The sequence below is a fragment of the Poecilia reticulata genome, linkage group LG5 (assembly GCF_000633615.1).
Source record: "Poecilia reticulata strain Guanapo linkage group LG5, Guppy_female_1.0+MT, whole genome shotgun sequence".
In the NCBI taxonomy this organism is placed as follows: domain Eukaryota; kingdom Metazoa; phylum Chordata; class Actinopteri; order Cyprinodontiformes; family Poeciliidae; genus Poecilia; species Poecilia reticulata.
The window spans coordinates 18,882,131-18,905,490 of record NC_024335.1 but is presented as its reverse complement, the minus strand read 5'-3'; the positions used below and the strand labels follow the sequence as shown (position 1 = coordinate 18,905,490).

The following is a 23,360-nucleotide window of genomic DNA, read 5'->3' as shown; positions in this document are numbered from 1 at the left end:
TAACTATGTCCCTGGAAAGCTTAGCCAACGCATGGTTATCTTTTATGGCTGAAAGTCAGCTGCTGATAAAGAAAACGGTAAAACAGAAAACTTTCCATGTGCATGTAAGCAGAACAAAAGAAAACACGTAAAGAAAACCAAGCCATTTAATTTGCACAGTTAAAGTGAAAGAACACAAGAACAAGCAGTCAAAGCTAAAAATACCGCTCAGTGATTAAGTGTGAAAATCTCAAATAGCCAGACTGCCCACTTTTGAACCCCACTCACATTGCTTTGTACTTTGAAGTCAGACAGAGAAGCCATGAGTTCATCCAGCTCTCGTGTGGCAGAGGACGCAGACATTCTGGCTTGTTGCTGAGACAGGGTTTCCGCTTGTCTATCATTCGGCTCATCTGAGACGACCAAGGGTATGGGACTAAAACAGGAAGACACAAAAATGAACTGTGTGACTCGTATTGTTTTTAATGTGGCGACTTATTGCCCACAAGTCTTTGCTCTTACATGGGCGTGGGCACAGAGCTTTCCAGCTCATCCAGAAGGCTCTCCACACTCGGCCGTGCATCCTGGATTCCTCGCGCTGCTATGACATGCTTCGGCTTTTCCAGGGTGGGTGGAGGGATTTTACCGGGAGCAGAGAGCCCGTTCTGCTGGATGTGGCGGATGGTGCTGCTTGCAGGCAGAGGTGGAGCTACTTCTTAAAAAAAAAGATTAATTTCAATCTTCTGTGCACATACAAAGTTAATTTGACTGCAAACTCAAACACAACAGCAGAACAAGCAAAGCACAGCACAGGAAGCAGAATCGCCCAACCACAAAAACAGAAGTGTTAAATATAAATGGTGACATGTCTGTCCTTTCAGAGAATTATGAGAAATTGAAGGAAGCACCTTCTGTGGGGAAGGCAGGGGTGCTCTGCTGGACGGCGTTGAGCTCCAACAGCAGGCGGTCCAGTTCAGACAGGTTGCTGCCCAGTGACGAGTTCATGGCAGCCGGTGATGATGACGACTCACTGGTCTTCTGCTTGTTAGGAAAACTGGACAACAAAAATAAAACAAGTGTTTAGAAACCTGTACGTGTTTTAAAAATCCATATTTTCTTGGTTTTTCTAACATAGAGCAATGCCAAATGTTAAAATAAGCTTTTGTATGACTATGGGAATATCTAATTGTTACATAAAGTCTCTACCATCTAAGGTTTTAAAAAGCTAATTAAACCCATCACGCATCATCCTAACCTGTAAACGTGGTCCTCCTCTCCACTGGGTTGGTTTGGACTGCTGCTTTCTCTAGACCACTGACTTTTCTGAGCTGAGCTGAATGACTGAAAAATAAGAATAGAAAGCAATCATCCACCAATGAACTGGCAAATTTACACTCGTTCCTCAGAGAAGTCATGCAATTTTGTTGCAACAGCTTTGGACGAACACAATGACACGTAGAGCGCGTGTTCATTTACCTCCGAATCATCTACTCCATTCAGACTTCTCTCCGGCGGAGAGCAGATGTCTTTCTGGTCCTGACCCCCAACAGGCAGGGAGTAGGCGGCTTCATCAGACAGGAAGAGTGAGCATTTGGAAATGTGGGATGTTGTGGACTCGAGGTCCGCCAACAAAGCATCTAAGAAAGAAAACAAAGATCAGGACACACTTAATTTTGATACTGATCTTAAGTTTAACTGTAGTATTTTTGAAATTAAATGATACTCTCCTAGTTAGTATCAAAATAGGAAACTAAAAGACCAGACTGATGATTTTTAGCTTGATTGGCAATGATTAGAACCTTAGCAATTGGAAACACCACATATTCAATCATTCTGCAAATGTATCATATGTTAGCATCTCCAGCTAGCACTGACCTTTAAGCAGAATGCAGGTAAGCTAAACCGAGAGCAGCATAACTGATCTGTTTTGCCCATTTGAGCTTTCAACCCAAGTCTGGCATGCAACATGAAATGTTGGCAGCCTTTTAAAAAACTTAGAACTATGGTAAAGATCCAGATCCAATAAAGAACAGCAGAACAGAAGCTGCTGTTCAGCTAATTGTGCTAATGCTAACTGTGCAAATTGCTAATATTAAATGCTAAAAAGAGTTTAAAGTGGAAGTATTATGTACATTCCAGTCACATTTTTATTAACATCATCAAGTAAAAATACATTATCAAAGCATTTGTCAAAAATGTTTTGCATTTATCAAAAAAAAAAAAAAATGGACACTTTGAAAATGGGCCTTTGTCTCTTTAAGAACCTCCTACACTGACACTCTGCCATCAGCATATTATCACAACCATGCTTGTACATGCCTTCCATTAACGCTGATTACAGGCATTTTGGTTGGTATGATCAACTCAACAGACTTGCAGATCCACCAGATGTTTGGTAATTGCTGCTGCCGCTAGTCTGGTGGAGCAGTGTGGGCGGAGTTGTGTTCTGTGGGGTGGAAACTTAGCTGGAGACTGCAGCTCTATGGAGGAGCTTTGGGCTAGTGTGAACACTGCAAGGCTGCCATGGGAGATTCAAAGATTTCCCAAGCATGCATGAATGAGTCAAAGCAACACTTGGTGTATGCGTTTTATGAGACAAAAACGTTGTAACATGATATAAAAAAGTCAATTTTAAAATATAATCACTATTTGTTTTGAAATAAAAACATATTTAAAACAGTAAAATCCTTTTTTTACAGTGAACAATTAATAACAGCTCATGTCTGAAAGGTTAGAAAATAATATTTTCCATCGCTGTTCTTATATTTTTACATCCTGTGGCTCTTGCAGAGAAACTGGACTGAGCTAACGTCAGTAAATGCAGGTTAAAATTTTACCAAAATGGAAATTGTCAACTAAAGAAACCTTCTGGATAAGCACCTTTCCCAGCTTCCCTGAAGTTTGAGAAAACATTATTGCAAGCAAAACCATATAAAGTCATTATTAAAAATATCTACACCTTCCTCTTTTTGCTAAACGGAAATAAAACTATGCAATCCAGCCTCCCCTGTCTGAGTACTCCACCATGTACTCCTTGTAAGTAATGTTCAACTCATCGTGCATTCTGCTCGCAAACCATCCCCAAGTAATTACTGCTTCTTTCGCAATCTGTCAAAACCCCATGTGAGCTGACATCAGACAATCTGAGGTTGTAAAAGTTGAATCACGCAGGCTGTGACAGCCACTCCTTTGGTTACTTAATGACCCTTCCATGGCAACAGTGTTTCAAATCCAAGAGCCCTAGTTCAAATGTGTGATCGTGTGAAAGTTTCCTCATCTACAAGCTGATTGCCACCAACATCATGTAGTATTTCAAGGGGAACACAAGCTAAAATAGTAGGTGAAAGAACATAGCCTTTAGCAATATAGAGGAAGCTTGTAGCACAAACTAAAAAGATTGAATCCATCTATAACTGACAGTTTTTGATTATTGACTTAAAGTCTAACTAAAACTAGCTGATAACACACTATAAAATGTATATAATATTCTACATGATGTGAATCGCCAAGGTGTGCTGAGCAGCAAAAACCACTCTGAAGACCTAAACATTAAGAGAATTAGAAACTCAGCGATTCAAGTCAACGCAGAGGTGAGACGTACCTTAGAAAAAGACAATCTGTATTCCTAAGAGGTAGAGAGGAGATGGCAACAGAGAAAGCAGCAGCTAAACCCAGTTTACAGTATGCCAGGCAGGAACTACCTCTCCCAACTATCAGACTCAAGGGAACCCGAAAGGGTGGGAGCAGAGGAGAGGGTCACGGCAGAGAAGGGAGGGAGGGGTTAAAATTAAACTCACAGGAGTTAAGGGTTTATCCCTCTGCTGGAACCAGCTCTAACGAAGGAGATACTACTTACATGAACAAGAAAGCACCAACAGCAGTCTCCAGTCGGCCAAGGAATCCAAAATAAGGTGAAACGGAGAAAGCCGAGCTCTTATCAACACGGGCATGCCCAACTAAGGGAGTGGTATCAGTACGGTGTATAAGAGGTGCAATCAGCTCCTCCTTCACTCTGTTAGCGCAGGCTCCGACTAGGTTTTAGTGCTCCACGTGCCCAGCCTGTATTTAACCTCCAAATAACACCATAGTATCATGAGGTTGTCACCTTTGCCAAGTTTGTAAGCCTGAAAATGGCGGTCAGGTATGTCTGTCATCGATGTCGTAGTAGTGCAGACAGAGCGGAGACAGAGCAGAAGCCGAGCCGCATTTATTTGGACCACCTTAGCTTTGGCGTATTTATCGTGGCTAACATGCCAGCTGACTGGGTGTCACAGCAGAGAGTCCTTTCTGGACTCAGAGGCCAGGGTGCATTCCTCTCAGTTTCATTATGGACACAGCATAGCACTCCGTTTACTCTAGGCAAAGTCCGGTAACTTGTATCAAACTCTACTGAGATTTCAAAAGGTTACAACTTCAAAGCTGCTAAGACGGCCAAGACATGATGAGACGTGTCTGCAGTTTATTCAGGCTGTGAGAAAGCGAGAGAGAGCCAAACATTTAACACGAAGGCTTTTTGATTTTAACTTTTGGAGCTTTTAAACTCATCATAATCGGTATCAAGGAATCATATGGTTTTAGTAATTGTCACATTTACTCTGGTCATTCTGACCAGAGAAAGTATTTTCTCTGAGTTTTGCACCAACATACTGGCTGATCTGCTGGCCAATCAGCCAGTAGAAAGGATACAACGGTATATTTCAGGGCTCCTTCGAGTTTTACGTTTCTAAAATCGATACTCTTATCTGTTACAGTCAGTTTATATCACAGTAAGGGTTAAATCATATCTTGTTGAGTTTGTATTATGTGTGGTTCCCCACAAAAGATGAAACAGTAGAGGGTTCTGATTTAACAATGTGATAATCAATAAATCTCTATGGTTGCAGGTCATAATGCACTGAAATTAAAAGAGCTGCCCCCAAATGATGGAATAAAATCAATTTGTCTGGGATGTTGTAAACCCAGCGAAAATAATTTAAGTCCTGACAACTTCATAAACAAATAAATGTTTCTGTTTTTTTTTTGTTTTTTTTTGTCAATACCGACCACAAGTGCTACAAATCTACCTACAAATCTAGAAGCAAAAAGCCCAGTAAAATTACCTTTAATACATTTTTAAAAAAAAATTCTGATTCAGTTTTAGAAAGTGGAACGATAAATAAAAGACGAAAGCACTGAAGAAGGGCTGACATTTATAAAAACTCAGTAGGAATGCTTCTTTTCCCTTGCTTATAAGACCTTCAGCCCTTTAGAAATATATCTGGTGACAAAAAAATAAACTAAATAAAAGCAGTAATAAATCATATTCTGTGTTTTAGCTTAAAACTATAGTGTAAATACAATAATACATTGAAACAGAGATATTTTTACCTCATGCTGTCAAGAATGCGAATCTCTCACCACCTGATACCTAATTTACGCCGCTGCTAATGGCCCTCTGAGGGTCTTAATCCTCTGCTAAATGGTGAAACAAAAACATCCGTAAAGCAAACAGAATGACGACAGTGTTAAGCTTAAATAAAAGTAAAACCTACCACTTGAAAAAGAGTCAAAGCGGTACCCAGGCGGGTGGACAAAGATAACAATATGCTGAACTTCTGCTGCACCAGAAGAGGAACAGGACAGTCTTCCTGTGTCAAAACCTTTAAGGTTTCCTGCAAAACTTTTCACACATCGTAGCTCACATTTTAGAAATGGCAAACATCCAAAACGCACACGAGAAGTGTCACTACTAAAATAACTTCATAATTTCACAAATTTAATGTGTTTTAATTTCACTATGTTCGATTTGGTCCCATTACTTTGCTCAAACCTTTTGAATCGACAGCGAGGATGCATTTCAGGGGCTAGCTGCAGCCCACTTCTGATGTCAGAGTAAAGTTTTACTGCAGCTGCAGCCAAGACCTCCGTCAACAGATGTGAGCCCAGATGGTTTACACAAGAGATGGTAATCGACTTAGCTGTGCAGCTGAACTGGATTTCACCCTGGTTACAGGGATTCTGCTGCTCTAATAAAATGAAATAAAGCTACACGTAAATATGAGGCTCAAGGCTACACGAAACACACTGTTTGGGAGTGGTTCCTGTGAGGGTGGTCATCTTAACATCTTGCATCAAAATGATGCAGCTTAAATTAAACAAGCAGCTCATTAACCTGAAAAATGTTGGATTTTGTACTATTTAAAATGACTTTGTCCATAGGTTGTGTAAAAGTCTAGCTTCGGGCTGCTTTTGTTTCGAATACAGAGCGAGCTCTGCAAGCTGCAACCCATCCACAAACTAGACATGAGCACAGAGGTGTGTCAGCTTCCTCTGCCAAGTAAACATACCATGACACACACACATACACACACGCACGCACACGCACACCCCCACACACGCACCCACACACCAGAGCAAAGCACAAGCTTGGTCCCTAGTGACCAAAACTGGAACTGCAATAATATGAACCAAGGCAAGTATTAAAATGCGTCACTTCGGCTGGTGTTGGTTTTACAAATAGGACCAAAAAATAAAAAACTTTTGGCATTCGAGAACATGGTTAGGTTTTGTTGTCCAGCTAACTTTCAGAAATTAAATCGGTATGTCAGGATTTAAAATACATTATAGAGGGGCAGTAAGTCTGTTCCTTACAATGTGAGGTAAAACACGTCATATACAGCAGCCTCCACTGCAATCACCAGCTGGACTGCACTTATTTCTCTATAATGTTTTACATGTTTGAACGTATAGAAAGACGGATCTTTGATCATTCCTGAGTCCTCTGTTCTCTTCAGCTTTCTAGGTTGATTTTGGATCAATATCCTGCTGATTGACCCGATGAGAACCAATTTGCAGTTTTCTGGGTGGAGTTCCCCTGAGTTTTACCTTAAAACTTCTTCATATTTCAGTGCTTAATGTTGATGCATGAAGACTCCAAAGATCTTTTTAACAGAAACAGATCCACAGCGTCACAGATCCGTCGCAATACCTCACATCGGGCTTGAAAGCCGCTTTAAAATACGAATCCTTTGTTTCGGGCCGGATCCAGATAGACCACTTGTTGACAAACAGCGTTATCTCAGAAGGTTTCAGGTAAATTCTCGCTTTATGTGTTTACACTTGTGATGTTTGGGCAGAAAATGTTTTTCTGGCATTCCTCCCAAACAACCAATTGGTCAGTAGATAGCATCGAAATATCTTTGCTGTATTTCAGTGAAATTCAGGCATGTTTTTCCTGTGACTTGAGTGGTGGCAATAAACACATGTTTTAAACTGCATGAATGTTGGGCAAGCAAAGACAAAACCAGATGAATAAATTATTCAGTTAGTAGTCAAGCTGATAATCTTTACATGTTCCAGTAAAGACTCAATTAGGATTATGTCACGTATTTATGTATTAACACGTACTCCTCGTTTTGCATTTTTATTTATTTCATACAAACTTTGAAAATCCTCTGTGCTATTGCCATTTAAATACGATCTTTATGGAAATTGTTTGATCAAACTTTGAGGACAAAAAGCCAAAAGTCTTTTTGGCATTTTGTCCAAAGCTCTACTTTTGTAACCTGCAAAACTAGAGCTGCAGGTTGCGGATGCCCGGCCTGTGCATCGTCATATTTTTTATCCTGCTCTTTTTCTGACCAGGATAAGAAGCATTTTTCTGCTTCTTTTGCAAGACTAAAACCCATTCCTCTGACCTAAATGACATGTTCTCCTGCTTTTCTGATTCTGAAGAGAAGCTAAGAAAGATGGGCCTCCGGAACAGGAACTTACAGATTAGTGATTCAAAGTTCCTTTAATCTAAAATTGGCTTGAAAAAGTAAAGCACAAAAAAAAAAAAAAACCCAAATAAGGAACATCCTGTTCCTTATTTGGGTTTTTGTGACGTTTTTTTTTTTTTTCATATTATTCTTACATTTTCTGCAATTAAAGATTAATTTATTCCAAGGTTTCTATACATTTTTACTGCTATCGTCCATCCTAATTTACAGCTAATGAGCACAGAAACATACAAGCATTCAGCACGCTTTTATCTCTCCATCCCAAGTCATGACATTCTGACGCCCATCTGATTTCCAACAGTGAGGCGCAGATGTGGGAGTAAACAGACGAAAAATAGGAGAAAAGATAACTAAACCAAGAAAGGTTATGTGTGTGCATGGCGCTCACGAGCCAAATCCTCAAAGGCCAAAATGTGGGTTGACACAGATTAAGGAGACTCCCTTCCTCCCAGATGAATGATGTGCATTTTAATTACATGAAAACTGCTTCACATGGGGCTTATTATAGGAGAGAGAGAGGGGGAAAAAAAACGATAAGATGAAAAGAGGAGAGGAAAGAGAGTCGCATCAGAAGAAGGGCTTAAAATGACAGGAAAGGCCTAGCAAAAGGAGAAGGTTGGGGGTCCAGGACAGGAGGAGGGAAAGGAAGCCATTTGAAGAATTTGAGGCATGTTAAAAGTGAAGGCTGATGTGAGATCAGCAGCACCTGGATCACTGCTGTTCATGGTCAAACAACTCGAAATTCAGACAAAAGCTACACCAGGGTTTCTGCAGGTTTCAACAACGCAACAACTTTTTAAGGCCACTATGAATTAAATGTAATATATGCATCATGCGGGCTGCACAGTGGCGCAGTTGGTAGAGCTGTTGCCTTGCAGCAAGAAGGTTCTGGGTTCGATTCCCGGCCCCGGTCTTTCTGCATGGAGTTTGCATGTTCTCCCTGTGCATGCGTGGGTTTTCTCCGGGTACTCCGGTTTCCTCCCACAGTCCAAAAACATGACTGTCAGGTTGATTGACCTCTCCAAATTGCCCCTAGGTGTGAGTGTGTGTGTGCATGGTTGTGTGTCTCTGTGTTGCCCTGCGACAGACTGGCGACCTGTCCAGGGTGTACTCCGCCTCTCACTCGGTACACTAGCTGGAGATAGGCACCAGCACCCCTTCCGACCCCACTGAGGGACAAGGGTGTAAGAAAATGGATGGATGGATATGTATCATGCATATATTTTATATTGCACCAGTGACAGGCTTTTTTTGGATTGACAGCAGAACTGAGCCAGTGGTAAAAAAGAATGTGGTCCAGTCAGCTGGCAATAAATTTACACTTTCCCATGACAGACGCAGGGAAAAAAAGGCTAACTAGCAAGAGCATATTAGCAGGTAGTTAGCGGTAGCTTCAACCACCTCAAGTCACAGAATGGAATGAAGATATCTGTGCATGACTCAAATATTGGCTTACATATATTCTATATATAGGATCCTATCTATAGAAGATTAAATAGTCCTGCCATGACAAGATTTAAGACCTGTGATTAACTTACGAAAGGCTAACTTACTTTTTAAAATGAAATTAAGACATTTTAAGGACTTACTTTAAGATGCATTAATTTAAGTACAGACACCGTGTAAACCAAACGACATGAATTTCCCTTTTGAGAGTTTTGGTCTGGAAAACAAGAACAGTCCAGCAGTAAGTTCTGCCTGGGCCGAACTCTGCTCTCACTGCCCAATCCATTATCACTGCTGACCACTGCATGGAGTAAATCAATGCAGCCTGCCACTGAGTGCATCCAGTCCTGTTCATTCAGCTCTACTGGAAGTGATTCATTTCAGGAAGCATGTACTGTAACCGAACATGGGACTTCACCGTCTGCAGGGGGTGCTGTTGAGTCATGTCAACGACAGACACAAAGCTCGCCACTTCTTGTTCTTCCTTTTGGGGCTGGTGTAGAGAGAGAGAGAGAGAAAAAAAAGCCTTTATCTCGTAGGATTGAAACGCTTTCTCTGATAGCATTTCCCCTAAAGTCCGCAGGGAAACTGTGAGAATGCATATTAGCTGGGAGATGCTGTCTGAACAACACATTTACCCGTGTTTTTTGACCTTTTACTCTGCATCAGCCTGCTCCCATTCCCCTCAGTGCTTCCCTGTGATGTGTTTGATGTTTTGCAAGGTGCGCTCCGGCTGATATGAATTCCTAACGTGCCGCAGCTCGCCTTCCACAAAGCAGGGAAAGAGTGAAAAATGTGCACATCAGCCTTGCAAGATACTGTCATAAGAAGGCAGGAAAGGAGAAGCAATAGCTTTAAAAAGGAATAAAAACGTCCGTAAGGAGCGAGTTTTGTAAGGAGCGAGAATGTCAAATTTTAAAATTGTCAAAACTGCAACTTAGGTTTGTTTGCAGCTCGGAAATGTATTGCGACGGCCTTCTGGGTTCTGCTGTGAAAGGATTGGCCTTTTGATGCCACATGAGCCGACAGAGAATCGGAAAGTGTGAATTCTAGACATTACTGTGTCAAAGGGAAGGTGGGGGAGGAGGACAAACCCCACCAGGACTGTTACTGATGGGTGTACTTTAACATCGCCCAAATGAAACCCTGCATTCATCTAAAACAATCCAACTGGCACCTAATTTAACAAGATGCACAGCAAGGTGCAACAGAAAGCAGGGACAACATGCACAGGTGGCTCTCAGCACGGCTGCCGACACACATCAGAGACGGGCTGCGGCATCTGGACCGTCTATAAATACTTCCCCCACCTGACCCTGACTGCAGGGACAACGGACCTACCGTAGATGATTTATGAACATCAAAAGCAGCAGTGGGCCCTCACAGACCACCCAGCCAGTTTGTGCCACATATCACTACAGCACCGTTTTACACCCCTCTGAACCCTTGGGTTGGGTCTGAGAGCCACTGCTGCTCTCGCTCACGGCTGGTGCACTTCCTCTGTGAATCTGCATGTCCATATTCTGAAGTGAAATATGAAAGTTTCACAACTCGTCACGCTTTTTCAGATGCCTTATAACGCCCTCACGCTTTGTAACATAATTATCTCAAATTTCTGTGTGTTTTGCTTAGATTTTGCTTAAGGACATAATTGTGAGGTGTAGAGGAAATGACAGATGGCTTCCCAATTTTTGTGTCTACATTTTATCTCCTTTGCTCTGTTACCCAAGTAACAGGCTACAAGTAAATAATGTGCAAACAGTACATCTGGGTGCAATTTAATCTCAGTATAAAATCCAGTTCTGTGAAGCATCATGAGGAGCAAGGAGCTTTCAGGGAGAAAGCTGTGGAGACGTTTAAAGCAGAGTTTGAACACAACATCCAACATCTCATGGAGCAGCACTTAATAAATCATTCAGCAATGAGAAGAGTTGTATTAGTTTGAGAAGTAATGAGGTTTCTATGGTTGCACTGAACTGGGGTCCCATGTTTTGCTCCATCAAGTGAAGACAATATACAAAGTATATAAAAGTATATAAATTGTGGCTGAGGTCCATCAAAACGTAAAAACAAGCAGGTGAGGCAAAGACAGAATGGTTTAGATCAATTAAAGTTTATGTGTTAGGATGGCCTAGTCAAAGTCCAGACCTAAAGCCAACTAAGACTCTGCAGCAAGATCCAAAAATGTTCACAGATGCTCTGCATCCAACATGACAGAGTTTGAGGTATTATAGAAAAAGGAGTGGGCAGAGATTGATACATAATTTTCAGAATTACTTTTCATTATCTGTATTTTTTTTAGACAAATGTTAAAATAGTGCAGCTATACATGTAATACAGTCAGATCAGTTTTATAGTGACTTAGCTGTTTATAGACGAGCTGAACTGGCCTGAATGAGTATCACTCAGCAGTGTTTCAGCTCTATGAAGCTTTACAGCAGCTTTTAGCGTATTGATCCGCAGCCCCTCCAGGGCCTTTTGCACAAATGTTACTTGTGAGGCGTAATGCAGCACACGTCGCAAACAGAGCAGCATCCAGATTCCTGAAGAGCTCTAAACAGCTGTCACTCAGGTTTTACTGTTTAAAAAAAACCTGCCAGAAGAATCTGAAGATCAAATGACGAGTTTAAATGGTTCACATTCACAGAAACGGGGTAATTATTTAAGGTGGTTTTGTAAGGTTGAGGGGAAATGTGCAAAAAGGCTGGGAATATATTAGGAGAACATATGATTGCTGTTAAATTGTTAACCACTTTTTCATCACTCTCTTTACTTTACTTGGTCACTATCAGGTGTGAGAATCTCTCAAAGTCAATGTCCATTCAACTGGGACAATGTGTTACCAGCAAGCAGAGAGTGAAAGCGTCGCACTTCCTGATTATGGAGTGAAGTTAATGACAACTTTAATAGAAAATAGAAGCACTGCTTAAGCCTGCTGAAAAATAATCTTTCAATACGGAAATACACAATCACGGTGTGAACTACTGACATTACAGTTGTCAGACAGGCTAATATTTCCTGGCTCCTCACAGAGTGCCATATTCAAGCGTATTACTGGAAAATTGAGTGGAAGGAAAAAAAATACAAGCCTTTTGCACCCGTGGATGTTACGCCGACCACAACAAAGTCTAATATAACCACCTTCTTTCTCAGTGATATTTACCAACTCATACTGCAAGGAGGTTATTCGTTCAGTTACACCCCAAAAAAAAAAACGTAGGTGTGACACATCATCTCTGCTCGTTTCTTCACCACCTCTAGCTCGGTAAAGAGTCTGCTTTCGCAAATGCAAATTCATTTTTGACCTCGGTCATGTTGTCGTAAGCATAACCTATTCTTTCCACTTCAGTGTCCCGTGGAAGCCTCCTGGTTTTAGAAACAGAAATAATGAAGCATTTTAGCCATATTATAATTTCCACAGTACAATTTTAATGAAAACGTACAAATGGAGAGCTGCGGCTGGATATTTTCTCCTGACACATGCAGACAGGATCAGAGGCAGCAGGAAGAACTGAGCTGCTGCCGCAGGTTGGCGAGGTGGGGAGGCATATCTGCTCACAGAGGTCTTTGTTGCATGAACAGACGGGGTTTGAAATTGATCTAACGTAACACAGGAAACCAGGGGAGCTTTGAAAAGAGCAGCCTGTTAATTAGTGATCTGCTGTTGTTCTTTTTCAAAGGTTTTTTGGACCACATGCTTTATTTCCTTCTTTATTTCAGTGAGTTTTTTCTAACCCTTTTTTAGTTTCCGAGTTGCAGGATTTTTAACCCGACATGAATACTATGAGTTGTTAAACTTCACACTGAAATATGTTGAATTTAGCTGTTCTAATATGCATTTATGGTGGTTTCTACACTTTTTATATTAGAAAATGTGTACTTTTACACATGATACCCTTCAACGGCCATTTTGGACAGGTAACGCGTCAAGAAAACAGGAAAAGATTTTAGCTTTTTAGCACTTACTTCTCCTCTTACCCACAATCAGAGGCTTTTACAGGCCTATATGCACAGTTTGTGGGCACTTAAGTTTTTGTGTGGTATACAGGTTGCCTGAGTAGCTATACTGAGCAAAGGAAAATGGTCATTTTTTTCCCCGCTAGTTCTGTAGATCAAACTCTTAATCTAGCATAATCTAAAAGAGCTGTTTGTGTGTGGCGTTTCTGGGTTTCATTGTGCATAAGAGGAAACCACGGTTCACCAATATTTGGCAAAAGAGAACATTTAAGGGTAAAATCTGCTCATTTTTCTGCTTCTTTCCTACACTCCATTATTATGAGTCCCTGCAGTAAAATGAAACTGAGCTCACTTTTATCAGACCTAAGGACTTTTGCAGCTTAACAATGAAAGAAAAAGTGCAGTAAATTTGACTCGAGGTGCAGCTACTGATAAAAACAGCGACATCAGCTCATCTATAGGCGGAATAACAAGTTAAAGGCCTTAAAATAAATCCATCTTTTAAGACGGCAGTAAAATCTCTCCCTAAAATTTCCATCAATTCAAAAGACGGAAAAGTTTCTTTTTTGTACAAAATCACAAATTTCCCAAATAGTTACTACTTACCTAAATGTGCCCAGGAGAGTAATTTAAAAAGTTTAAACACAACCAGTTTTCACCTCTTCACCTATTCCACATCTTTCACATCACAACCACAAACCCCAACTGTATTTTGTTGAGATTTCATATGATGAACCACTTCATAACTAAACCAATTAACAAAGCAGCTGTTTTTGTATAGACATTAAAGATGGACGTTATTACGTTATTAATAAGGTAGGTGACTGGCTGGACTAGATTTGATTTGAGAGTAAAGAGGTGAAGGTGCTGAATTCACACTTGAGAAATTCAATTAGGCGAGAAAGACAGAAATGGTGTCACTGTTATTTTTATATTTTGTGCTTGTTTTTTGGTTAAATCTGGTATATTTATGACACCACTGTACATTCATGAACATTTAAGTTAGTTTAATTCAATTAAAAACAAAACTAAAATCAACCATCAGTCATTTTCCTTCCACTTCACTTATCCACTAGGATCTCTTGGTCTATCACGTAAAAACAACCTTAAAAGGTTTCTGGGCATATTGCAAAAAAAATAAATAAATTAAAAAATTCTTCAAAGGGTGAAAATAGTTTTATGAATAACACTTGTCACTGTACAAAGAGTTCCTCTTAGTCTGGTTTTTCCAAGCTTTGCTTAGAAACTACATCAAGTCAAAGAGACTTTATTTAAGTGGAGATTTTAAACCAAATCCTCTGAGAGAGACTGAGAGGAGCAGGGCGCTCTAGAAATTTACTGAAGTTAATCTTTATCTTGTTAAGAATTCTCTTCGGAAAAATTACCATCTAAAGTGTGGGATTTAGTTCTTTAGGAGGGAGTGAGGGCGCTACAGTCAAAATGCAGATGCTTGGCTGAATAAACAGATTGATTTGCAGTTCTTCTAATCAGTTCTGGCCTGCCTGAAATAGGTCACAGCACCAAAACACAAGCAGCTCTTTGTCTCCCCACCAGCAGCACCGAAGACAGAGAAGAAGGTGGAAAAGAAGGGCTTGAAAACTCTGCAAAGTCAAATTGTATCCCTGGAAAAACATTCAGCCAAAGCCCCGTGAGTGTGTTTGAGCTCCCAAATCTCCAAGGATATAAACCTGTGAAGCATCATCGACACTGCCATATAAACTTCGTCGGGCCTCCAGCGCGTCGCTTCTGTAATGCGTCTTTTTGAGCAAGTCAGAATCTGATCGCAGATCCAGCTGTAACGGCAAACGCAACGCTCACTTTCGGTCTCACCCCCCCACCCCCTCTGCCCGCTCCGCTTCGCAGTTCATCAAAGGCTCGCTTTGTGACAGCTTTATATCCCAAATAGGGCTGCGGGAGCAGTGTGTTAGCGATTGTTTAAACCTGCCACAAGCCCAGAGGAAACCTGCTGGGCTGCAGCTCATTTCCAAATAAAGCAGGGACGTGTTATCCCAGCCTGCAGCCACAGCAACCATGCAAGCTCCAAGAAAAATGACATTTGCGCACCAATTAGAGGAAGAGTCTGAGGGAGAGAAAAAAAAGGATCTTGCAGGTGCATCTAAAAGGCCATCTGACAGTGTGGCAGCTGTAATTATGATGCATTGTAGTTAAGCAGAAAAGCAGTGGTTAGAACACAGCCTTGTTTCCTCACAGCCCGATCAAATGTTGTAATCACTGCGGCGGCGGCGCTCTTTGTGAGAACCGTCTGCAGGCCGTTCCTCAGCCCGCACCAGAGGACCGGCGGCGACGAATCAGCTGAGCCGTCAGTCAGCTGCAGGACTGGAAAAGATGGGAATCCAACAACAAAGCGAGGAGGGAGCGGCGCTCGTCGGAGCTCAGCGGGGTAGAGGGCGGTCGATAACCGCTTCAGGCACGCAGCGGAGTGCATACAAAGATGCACAATGCAAAAATGTGTCCTTGTTTTCGCTTCGTTTTGTCGTGCATAACAAGCTGCATGGAGACGTTCTGGCTGCCTGGAGGGAGCAGCAACAGAGATGGATGGATTTCCACTAGGGAGTCAGGGTTGGGTGATGCGTACTCACAAGTTGGCGTGACTCGCATCATGTCTGGTTTACATGGCGGTTGCTTTTGCAGCAACGAACTGTGGCTGCCACTGCGGCACATCAGTACATTACTGAGGGCGCCTCCTGTCACGAAGCATGTTTCTAGCTGGACGGGACGCCGCCAAAGGAAAGGGGTCACCGGGTTCAGCTGGCACAAGCACAGAAAGTGGGACGTGACCCCTGGTTGTACAGCGCCACTGAGTCCTTAAGCATTTTGTCACATTGGAAACGGGAACTTTTCCGGAGAGTTTCTAGAAAGGGCCGACACGACGCAGCGCATTGCTGTGAAGTAGGATTCTTGATTCTCAAACGTTGCTACGACAAATCTGAAAAGTGTATCATGTATTAGCTGAATACTTATTTGGACCTTTAATGACAGTTTTTGAAAATATCTCCTGTCTTTTGTCATTTCTTTTGAAGAAGAAAGGAAAATAAATAAAAATCGGAAATAGTATTTGCTATGATAAAAGCAGAGATTTTATTTTTAACTCATATCACCTTGTGGGAAGGTGAACGTCCGTCCATTCCTGCATGGAGTTTTTCACAGAAGTTTTAAATGCAGACCAAAAAGTTCAATTTTGGCCTTGTGAGACTTGCGCACTCTATTCCAATGCGCCTTTAGCGAACATGGACTTTATGTTCCCTAAAGTAAAGTATGCAAACTGCAACCTTTTCTTGTTTTGGCTTTTTTTCCTCCCAACAATGGTTTTCTTCTTGACTACAGTTGTGGACTGTATAGCTAATGGTTCAAAAAGTTGGAAGAGGTGTAAATAATTTTTGCACATCACTGAATATCTTTTCCTAACCAGACCTTCAGGATGGAATGAATTTCCTCCCTACCTAGATGGGTTGTTTTAAATATATTTTTCTACATTTTTTTTCCTTCCACACACACCCCCCTCCTTTGTTTTTCATAAAGTTAAGAAGCAGCATGAATATCGACCCTGGCTGCTCTTACTGAGCGCTGAACCCATGAGAGATGACATGACGGTCGGCTGAACGCCGAGCTGCTGCTTAGTCAGCTGCACTAACGGACCTGTCTGTCCACACCAGCAGTCTGTGATCATGAGCGTACTTAAGTTTGGGCTTGTGTGCGTCTGAATGTGTGTGTGTGTGTGTGTACTGTACACCATATGCTTCAAAGCCCTTTAGCATTTTGATTTTCAAGTCAAGCAGATGGACAAACCCAAACGGAGATACTGTGTTGGGGCCTTGGGCTCCTGCTCTGGCAGTGTGTGTTTGATGCATCTCAAGCCCAGAGAAATTATCACACAGTGCAGGCTGGTGTGCTGCAGCGTTGGCCTTAGTCACTGCAGGGCTTCAAAGAAGAAGCTCAGTTTTTATATATATATATAGTATAAAAAGGAACCTCAAACCTCAACAGCTTTTGCTATAAAAAGAGAAAAAAAATGTGACAAAGTTCAAGGTTTCTTTTTCGAGATGAAGTATTTCAAATCAGCATACAAGAATCTTCATTTTATGGTTTCTGTTACAATGGCTTAACCTCACTCGACATCCATTTTCTTACAGTTTCACCGAATTTCATGTGCCTTGCTAAACCAACTTTTAACAATTTACAATTTTATTGGAAAGATATGAAAAAAATGTAACAAGCTTTTGTCAGATGTCTGTTTTATGACAATAATTTGAAATGTAGAGATAAAAGAAACGGGAAACTTTTCTCCAATCAGTGAATGCTCCTTTGCCAAAATGACACTCTTCAATGTGAATGTTGTTAATGAGGGAATACAACATCCTACAGTGATCTGATAAACTTTGTTTTCACACAGAAGATAAAAACTCGGGGTAAAACACATCCTCCTGCCGACCAGTTACATCACATGTAAGTACGAGCAGCATTCCTAAGACAGGAAAATAAAAATTTTATTTGAGAAAAACTAGAAGTCCCTTTGTGGAAATGAATCCACAAGCAAAAAGTGACAATGAGAAAGCATATGCATTTTAGAAATGTTGTAAAAGATCTTTTTAAGAAGAATACTTGAAAATAAATAAAATGATCAATACATTGATTGTTGATGCTGTTGTGTGTAAAAAAAGTAAAAAAAGTGTGTGTGCTTAACCAAGAGTTGGAGTCATGACCTTTGATTTTTATTTTGTGGATCAGAAGCTGGAAGGTTTAGAAAGCACTAATCTAGAAGATAGGCTGTCATCTATTTGGCCACAAGCTGAATTTTAAACCATTTGTAAGAATTTCTTCACAACAAACAAAGAAATGGACAGAAATTTGATGCTTATTTAGCTGCAAAAGAGAAGTGTCAGCTGTAGAGGAACCAAAGCTAAAAAAAAACCTCTCTTGTACCTCAGTGTATTGCACAGCATCATGTTCACTCTGCAGTATAGGATGGGTGATGGTAGCACACTGGCATCAGATTGCTTCATATAAGCTCCTTCCATCGGCCTCAGGGACAGACATGAGTTCACACCATTCATAAAACAATGCTAAATACTACAGTGATAACTCAGGATACTATGAAACCCAAATGCAAGCAAATCTGTATTGTGGGAATAAACTTAAAAACAAGAAAATGCCCTCATGCAGAAATTCGATACAACTTGCAGTTTGATGCCGAATGTAACACAAAAGAAGAAAAGCTTTTGATGTTTCCATCGGTCTGAAAACAACAATACAAACTAAATTTAGACCCATCCAAGTATCTGGGTTACTCCAGATCTCCTCTGGTAAAGAACTCCTCTCCTCACTCCCGCAACTTGAGTGACATTTCCAACGCTGAAGCCGCTGTGCTGACAAGCCTCTTAGCTCACGATGTCACCAAAGTGGCATCAGAGAGAGAGAGAAAGAGAGAGAGAGAGAGAGAGAGAGAGAGCGATACGAGGCTACTGTATTTGCAGGCGCATATAAAAAGCAAGCAATAAAACGGCGCAGATCATCAAAGTCAATAAAATAAAGTTAACTTCAGGGGGGCTCGTTGACATTCATGTCTTGTCGGTGCAGGCCCAGAGCGGTGAAGCAAGAAGCAGCGCTTGGCAGTGCTGATAACTGAGGAGAAGAAGAGGGCGGAGGTGGTGGTAGTGGTGGGGGCCAGGGGGGTTCAATGAAAGTTTGCCTGAGAACGAGCCTCGGATTCTGAGCGGCAAGAACCGGCAAGGGCGATGCGAAATGCAGATAAAGGCACACCTGGCGTACTAAAACAAAGCTTTTCTTGCACCCTTTTCAATCCGCCTGCATCCAATTCTCACAATAAAGGCTTATCTCTCCTTTGGACCGTCGATAGATCGCAGGGCTTTGGTTTCCCGCGCGGCGTAACCACAGGAATGGTGGGAAGTGGGAAAAGAGAGGGTGGGGCATTGTAGCATTAAAGGCAGATAAATGTTGGCTGAGATCCATTCTCTCCCAAAACCCTGCCTGTAGGATCTGCTCTGCTCTGCAAATAAATAAAAAAAATAAAGGGTAAAAAAACTGAGGCTGGGAAAAGAGCTTTCAGGGTTAGAATCTCGACTTCCATTAGAGCTGCTGGGAGGATATGGGAAGTAGGAAGACAAAGTGATGGAAAGTGGGGAACAGGCTGGGAGAAGACCTGGTGGCAGGTTTCTAGGTGCTGCTGGCTCAGCTCTTAAGACGCAGGGATATAGGTTTAAAAATAGGAGCAGGTTATGCTGATGGATTTCCATGGTGCCTCATCACCGTGGATGAAAGCACTCCACGGTGGATGTGCTTTCATCCAACTCTCCAAACCAGATAAAAACAAAAACAAAACCAGCAGACCCCACTACGGTTTTGAAATTATTCACAATGAAAGAGCATGGACCACTTGAGTACGCTTCTGTTTGTGTGCCACATTTCTGCCTGGTTCCTAAACCGATGACAGAATTTACAGCCCTGTGACATGGTAATTACACTGGGTTGTGTAACACATATTTTTGAAGCAGCTACTTTAAGGAGAGCCCCGTACCAGCTGTAAGGCAAGATGATGCCCATAAATACTGACTGGATATAGACTAGCCAATGAACCTGCTTCACTCTCACTCACCAGGGGAATACGTTTTAGCTCCAAAAACTGAGCTTTTCTTTAAAATTTCTAAACCAAAGCACTTCCTCTGGTTTGAAGGAGAAGGTCATGTTTCTAAAGAGAGGTTCTGTTAGAAGGGTTCAAGTGTTCAAGCATCTTTACTTGATGCTAGAAAAGGTGGAGGCTAAGCCTAAAAGTTAGCTAGATAAGACTCTAGGGTTAACAGCTAGCTTGATAAAGTGAAGGCTAAGGCTAACAGCTAGCTCGATAAGGTGAAGTCTAAGGCTAACAGCTAGCTCGATAAGGTGAAGTCTAAGGCTAACAGCTAGCTCGATAAGGTGAAGGCTAATGCTAATAGCTAGCTCGATAATGTGAAGGCTAATGGGCAGTTTGACCAAAACCAGATAAAGACAGTGAAGATATTATTTGCCTTTTTATTTTAATTAAAAAAAAAACACACACACACACCACTCAAACGGAAAATTATTATCTTTATGGGATATTAATCTTATACACTTTCACGAGAGTCTTTATTTCTTAAGTTAGATGTTTTTTTAATATAGTGACCGGCCATTTTTGGGTTTTATCAGATCTTGTAATTGTCTGTAAAAGATCTCAGTTGACTGCTAAAGTCTGCCCACTCCTCTTTACCCAATGTACTGATGTTGTTCAGCTGATAAAACTAAAACAAAAAACTATCATATACGTCTTTTGTGAAAGCGTTGATGCGTATTCTCCACCAGTACAGCGTTGAATCAGACAGACGTGATACATTTTGGTTTGAGTTGTTTTAAATTGTTAAAATAAGCTCATGTGGGTCACCGTTGGGCAAGCTGTTAGTCAGGATTTATTCCCCCTTTATACAAACTCTCTGAAATATGCGACCAGAGTAACTGTCAGACCTAAAAGTAAACTGGTGTAAAAGGTAAAAAAAAACAATTAACAAAACGTATCTGATTTTTTTTTCCACAGCCTAACTTATTTTTATCAGCTGGTTACTCAGACCACAAATGTGTTTCGCACAGCAGCGTCATTGGTAAAACCCAGTATCCTACCTCCATTTCCTGTTTAGATCATCAGCTTCTCTGCCAGCTGCTGTCCACAGCAAGTGACAATGATTTAACAGTTCATAAATTCATATTTACATATAAAAAGTAAAAGCTATCGATTTTCTTTTAGATCCGAGTCATTTTAAAATGGCAGAAGACCACTTCGGCTTCTCTCAGACCAGCTATTAGCTTCAACTAATTTGTTTTTATGCCAAATGATAAAGCCATTGGAATTATTGACTCCAGATAAGACATATAATGTCAATCTTTCAACAGATCCTCATTTTAAAACTCCTGAACTCTCTCTTTAACACAAGTGTCTGTTGTTTAATAGAAACTCCACCTACAGCTCACAGCGGGGGTGGAGGGCATAGCATTTCTTGGACAGCTTTTGCGACACATTCATCATCTTTGACTTCACAAACGCATTCGGGTGTTTTTTTAGCACATGATCTCGAGTCCTGAAATGCATTTCACAGATGTCCTGCTAAACTTATCCTATCAGTCACCAGGGGGCAAAATCTGTTCCAGTGATGAGGGAACTGTGTGTAGGACAGTCCAGGTTTTTAATTTACACTAATACAGCAGGCCTGCTTTGCAAAAGTATTTGGAAAAATGTGTCATCGTGTCACCTTATAACCACCTACTTCACACCTGGTTGTAAAATGACAAAGTGATAGTAGGTGGGAGTGCGAATGTTGTTAGCCTGAGTTACTCTGATAACTATATATACAAAAATTTACAGAACTTTCTGGCTTACATGTACATGCCTTCCCCTTAGTGAAACACAGTGACGGTGGCATCATGACAGGGGGAACATTTTCTTCAATTTGGACAGGGAAGCGGTTCAGAGTTGATGGGAAGATGGCCGGAGCCAAGTAAAGGTCAACTGCGAAACGAAACATGCACAAATTGATTCAGAGGGACTAAATTAAAACCCTCACCATGCTTGTAGATGTAACCTCTCCCCTTCCCCCAAAATACATTGAAGTGTATCTTTATAACCAGACAAAATGTGAAAAAAAATAATAATTTAAATGGTGTGAACGTTCACAATGCTTAAGTGGCAGGGATGTAAATGAAAATGAAACAGTGAGTCTTATTTGAGAAATATGTTTTGTCAAACTACAGCAAGAAGATAAGCGACAGCAAAAAGGGGAAGAGAGATGGATGATAGAGTATTCCGCTGAGCCTCCCTGTCACCGCAACCTGTCCCCTCAGGGTTTGCATTTAAAGCTGTAACAAAGTCTACGTCTGACTGAGCTCGCCTGGGTTCATCTGTCTGCCCACGACAATATTTTCAGCAGAAATCAACGTTATCCAACCAGCAGCACGGATTTCTATCAAGACGACCACCAGGACTTATCGGGTTACTCTCCAATTAGAATGATTATATCACATGTTGGTCTGAGGATAAATAAGTTGAGGAAACCCAACACCAGACCAACATATTAACTTTCCCACAGCAGCACCACCACCAATGCAGCACAGTTACCAGTGTCCCCACAAACCTTCCAGCTTATAAACACCGTATAGTTAATTATCAGAAACCCGGTGTCCACGCGTCCTGCTTTCTCCTGTCTGCCTGCGCTGCTTTAATTTAACCCAGCAGGACCAATGAATGCGACAACAACCTCATTAGCAGACTTCCTGAGGGTTAAAAAAGCCCCAATATTCAGCTTTGTGCCCGTTTGCCCACGTAGGCGCACGCGCTGCTTTAATGTTGCCTTCTCGCCGAAATAACTTACCTAAATCATCCATGTTGGACGCCGGAAATGGTTCCAGCGATGAGAACCGGACCGGTCCCTCTCTCTGACGGACACAGCTGGACTACAAAGGTGCCGACTCGGCTCCGACAGACGCAGAAATCTCCCCGGATGAAAATTTCTCCAGCTGGACGCAGTGAAGTTTTCAAGTCCTCTTGCTCCTCCTCCTCCTCCTGCTGCTGCTGCTGCTCGACGAGCCTCCAGCACTCAAAAAAAAAAAAAAAAAAACACACATACACACACACACACAACCGGCTGCACCCCCTCCACACACACACACACACCGCAGGAGTCCTCTACTGTCCACATCCAGCCCCCCTGCTGCTCCTGCAGACACAACGCAGAGGGGACAGCGGCATCTAGGGGCGCAGAGAGGTACTCACCTCTAGAGTGAGGTATGCGGTGCTTGTTATTCGTCATTCATGGAGGTTTCACATTTTATCACGTTATAATCACAAACGTCGGTATATTTTGACTATATTTTATGTGATAAACTCAACATAAAATATGAGGTGAAAGGCAGTGGTTTAGAATCTCGCTGATGTATTCATCTCCTTTTATTCCAATGTCACAATGAAATATTTTATAAACAGAAGTTTGTAAAGCCAGTTTTTGGTGCAAATAGTTTGACTGGACCATTTCAACACCCTACTATTGTTGTACTGACATAGGTATTTAGCTTAGCATCTTCCCGTGAACATGTCCCAGTTTTTCTTTCCTCACAGAAGAAAATCATTCCCTCGTTTCGCAGCAAGGTGTTTTATAAAGTGCTAGTTTTGCCCACATAGTGTTT

The 23,360-nt window shown here is 41.5% G+C and overlaps 1 protein-coding gene across 5 annotated transcripts in view; it reads right to left on the bottom strand.

The window, feature by feature from the left end:
- Window positions 1-22,764, bottom strand: part of LOC103464969 (paxillin-like) — a 34,992-nt gene extending 12,228 nt beyond the window's left edge. For 2 of the 5 annotated variants that reach the window (XM_017304961.1, XM_008409412.2), the window contains exons 1-6: window positions 3,836-4,152; window positions 1,456-1,616; window positions 1,235-1,320; window positions 888-1,033; window positions 502-694; window positions 268-415 (exon numbers count right to left, since the gene is read on the bottom strand). In XM_017304961.1, coding sequence (XP_017160450.1) covers window positions 268-415; window positions 502-694; window positions 888-1,033; window positions 1,235-1,320; window positions 1,456-1,616; window positions 3,836-3,929 — 828 coding nt within the window. In that variant the 5' untranslated portion in view covers window positions 3,930-4,152. Of the gene's footprint in view, window positions 1-267; window positions 416-501; window positions 695-887; window positions 1,034-1,234; window positions 1,321-1,455; window positions 1,617-3,835; window positions 4,153-22,549 lie in introns of those variants that run through there. The other 3 variants (XM_008409413.2, XM_017304962.1, XM_008409411.2) reach the window with 3 other exon arrangements.
- Between the last annotated feature and the right edge of the window lie 596 nt (window positions 22,765-23,360).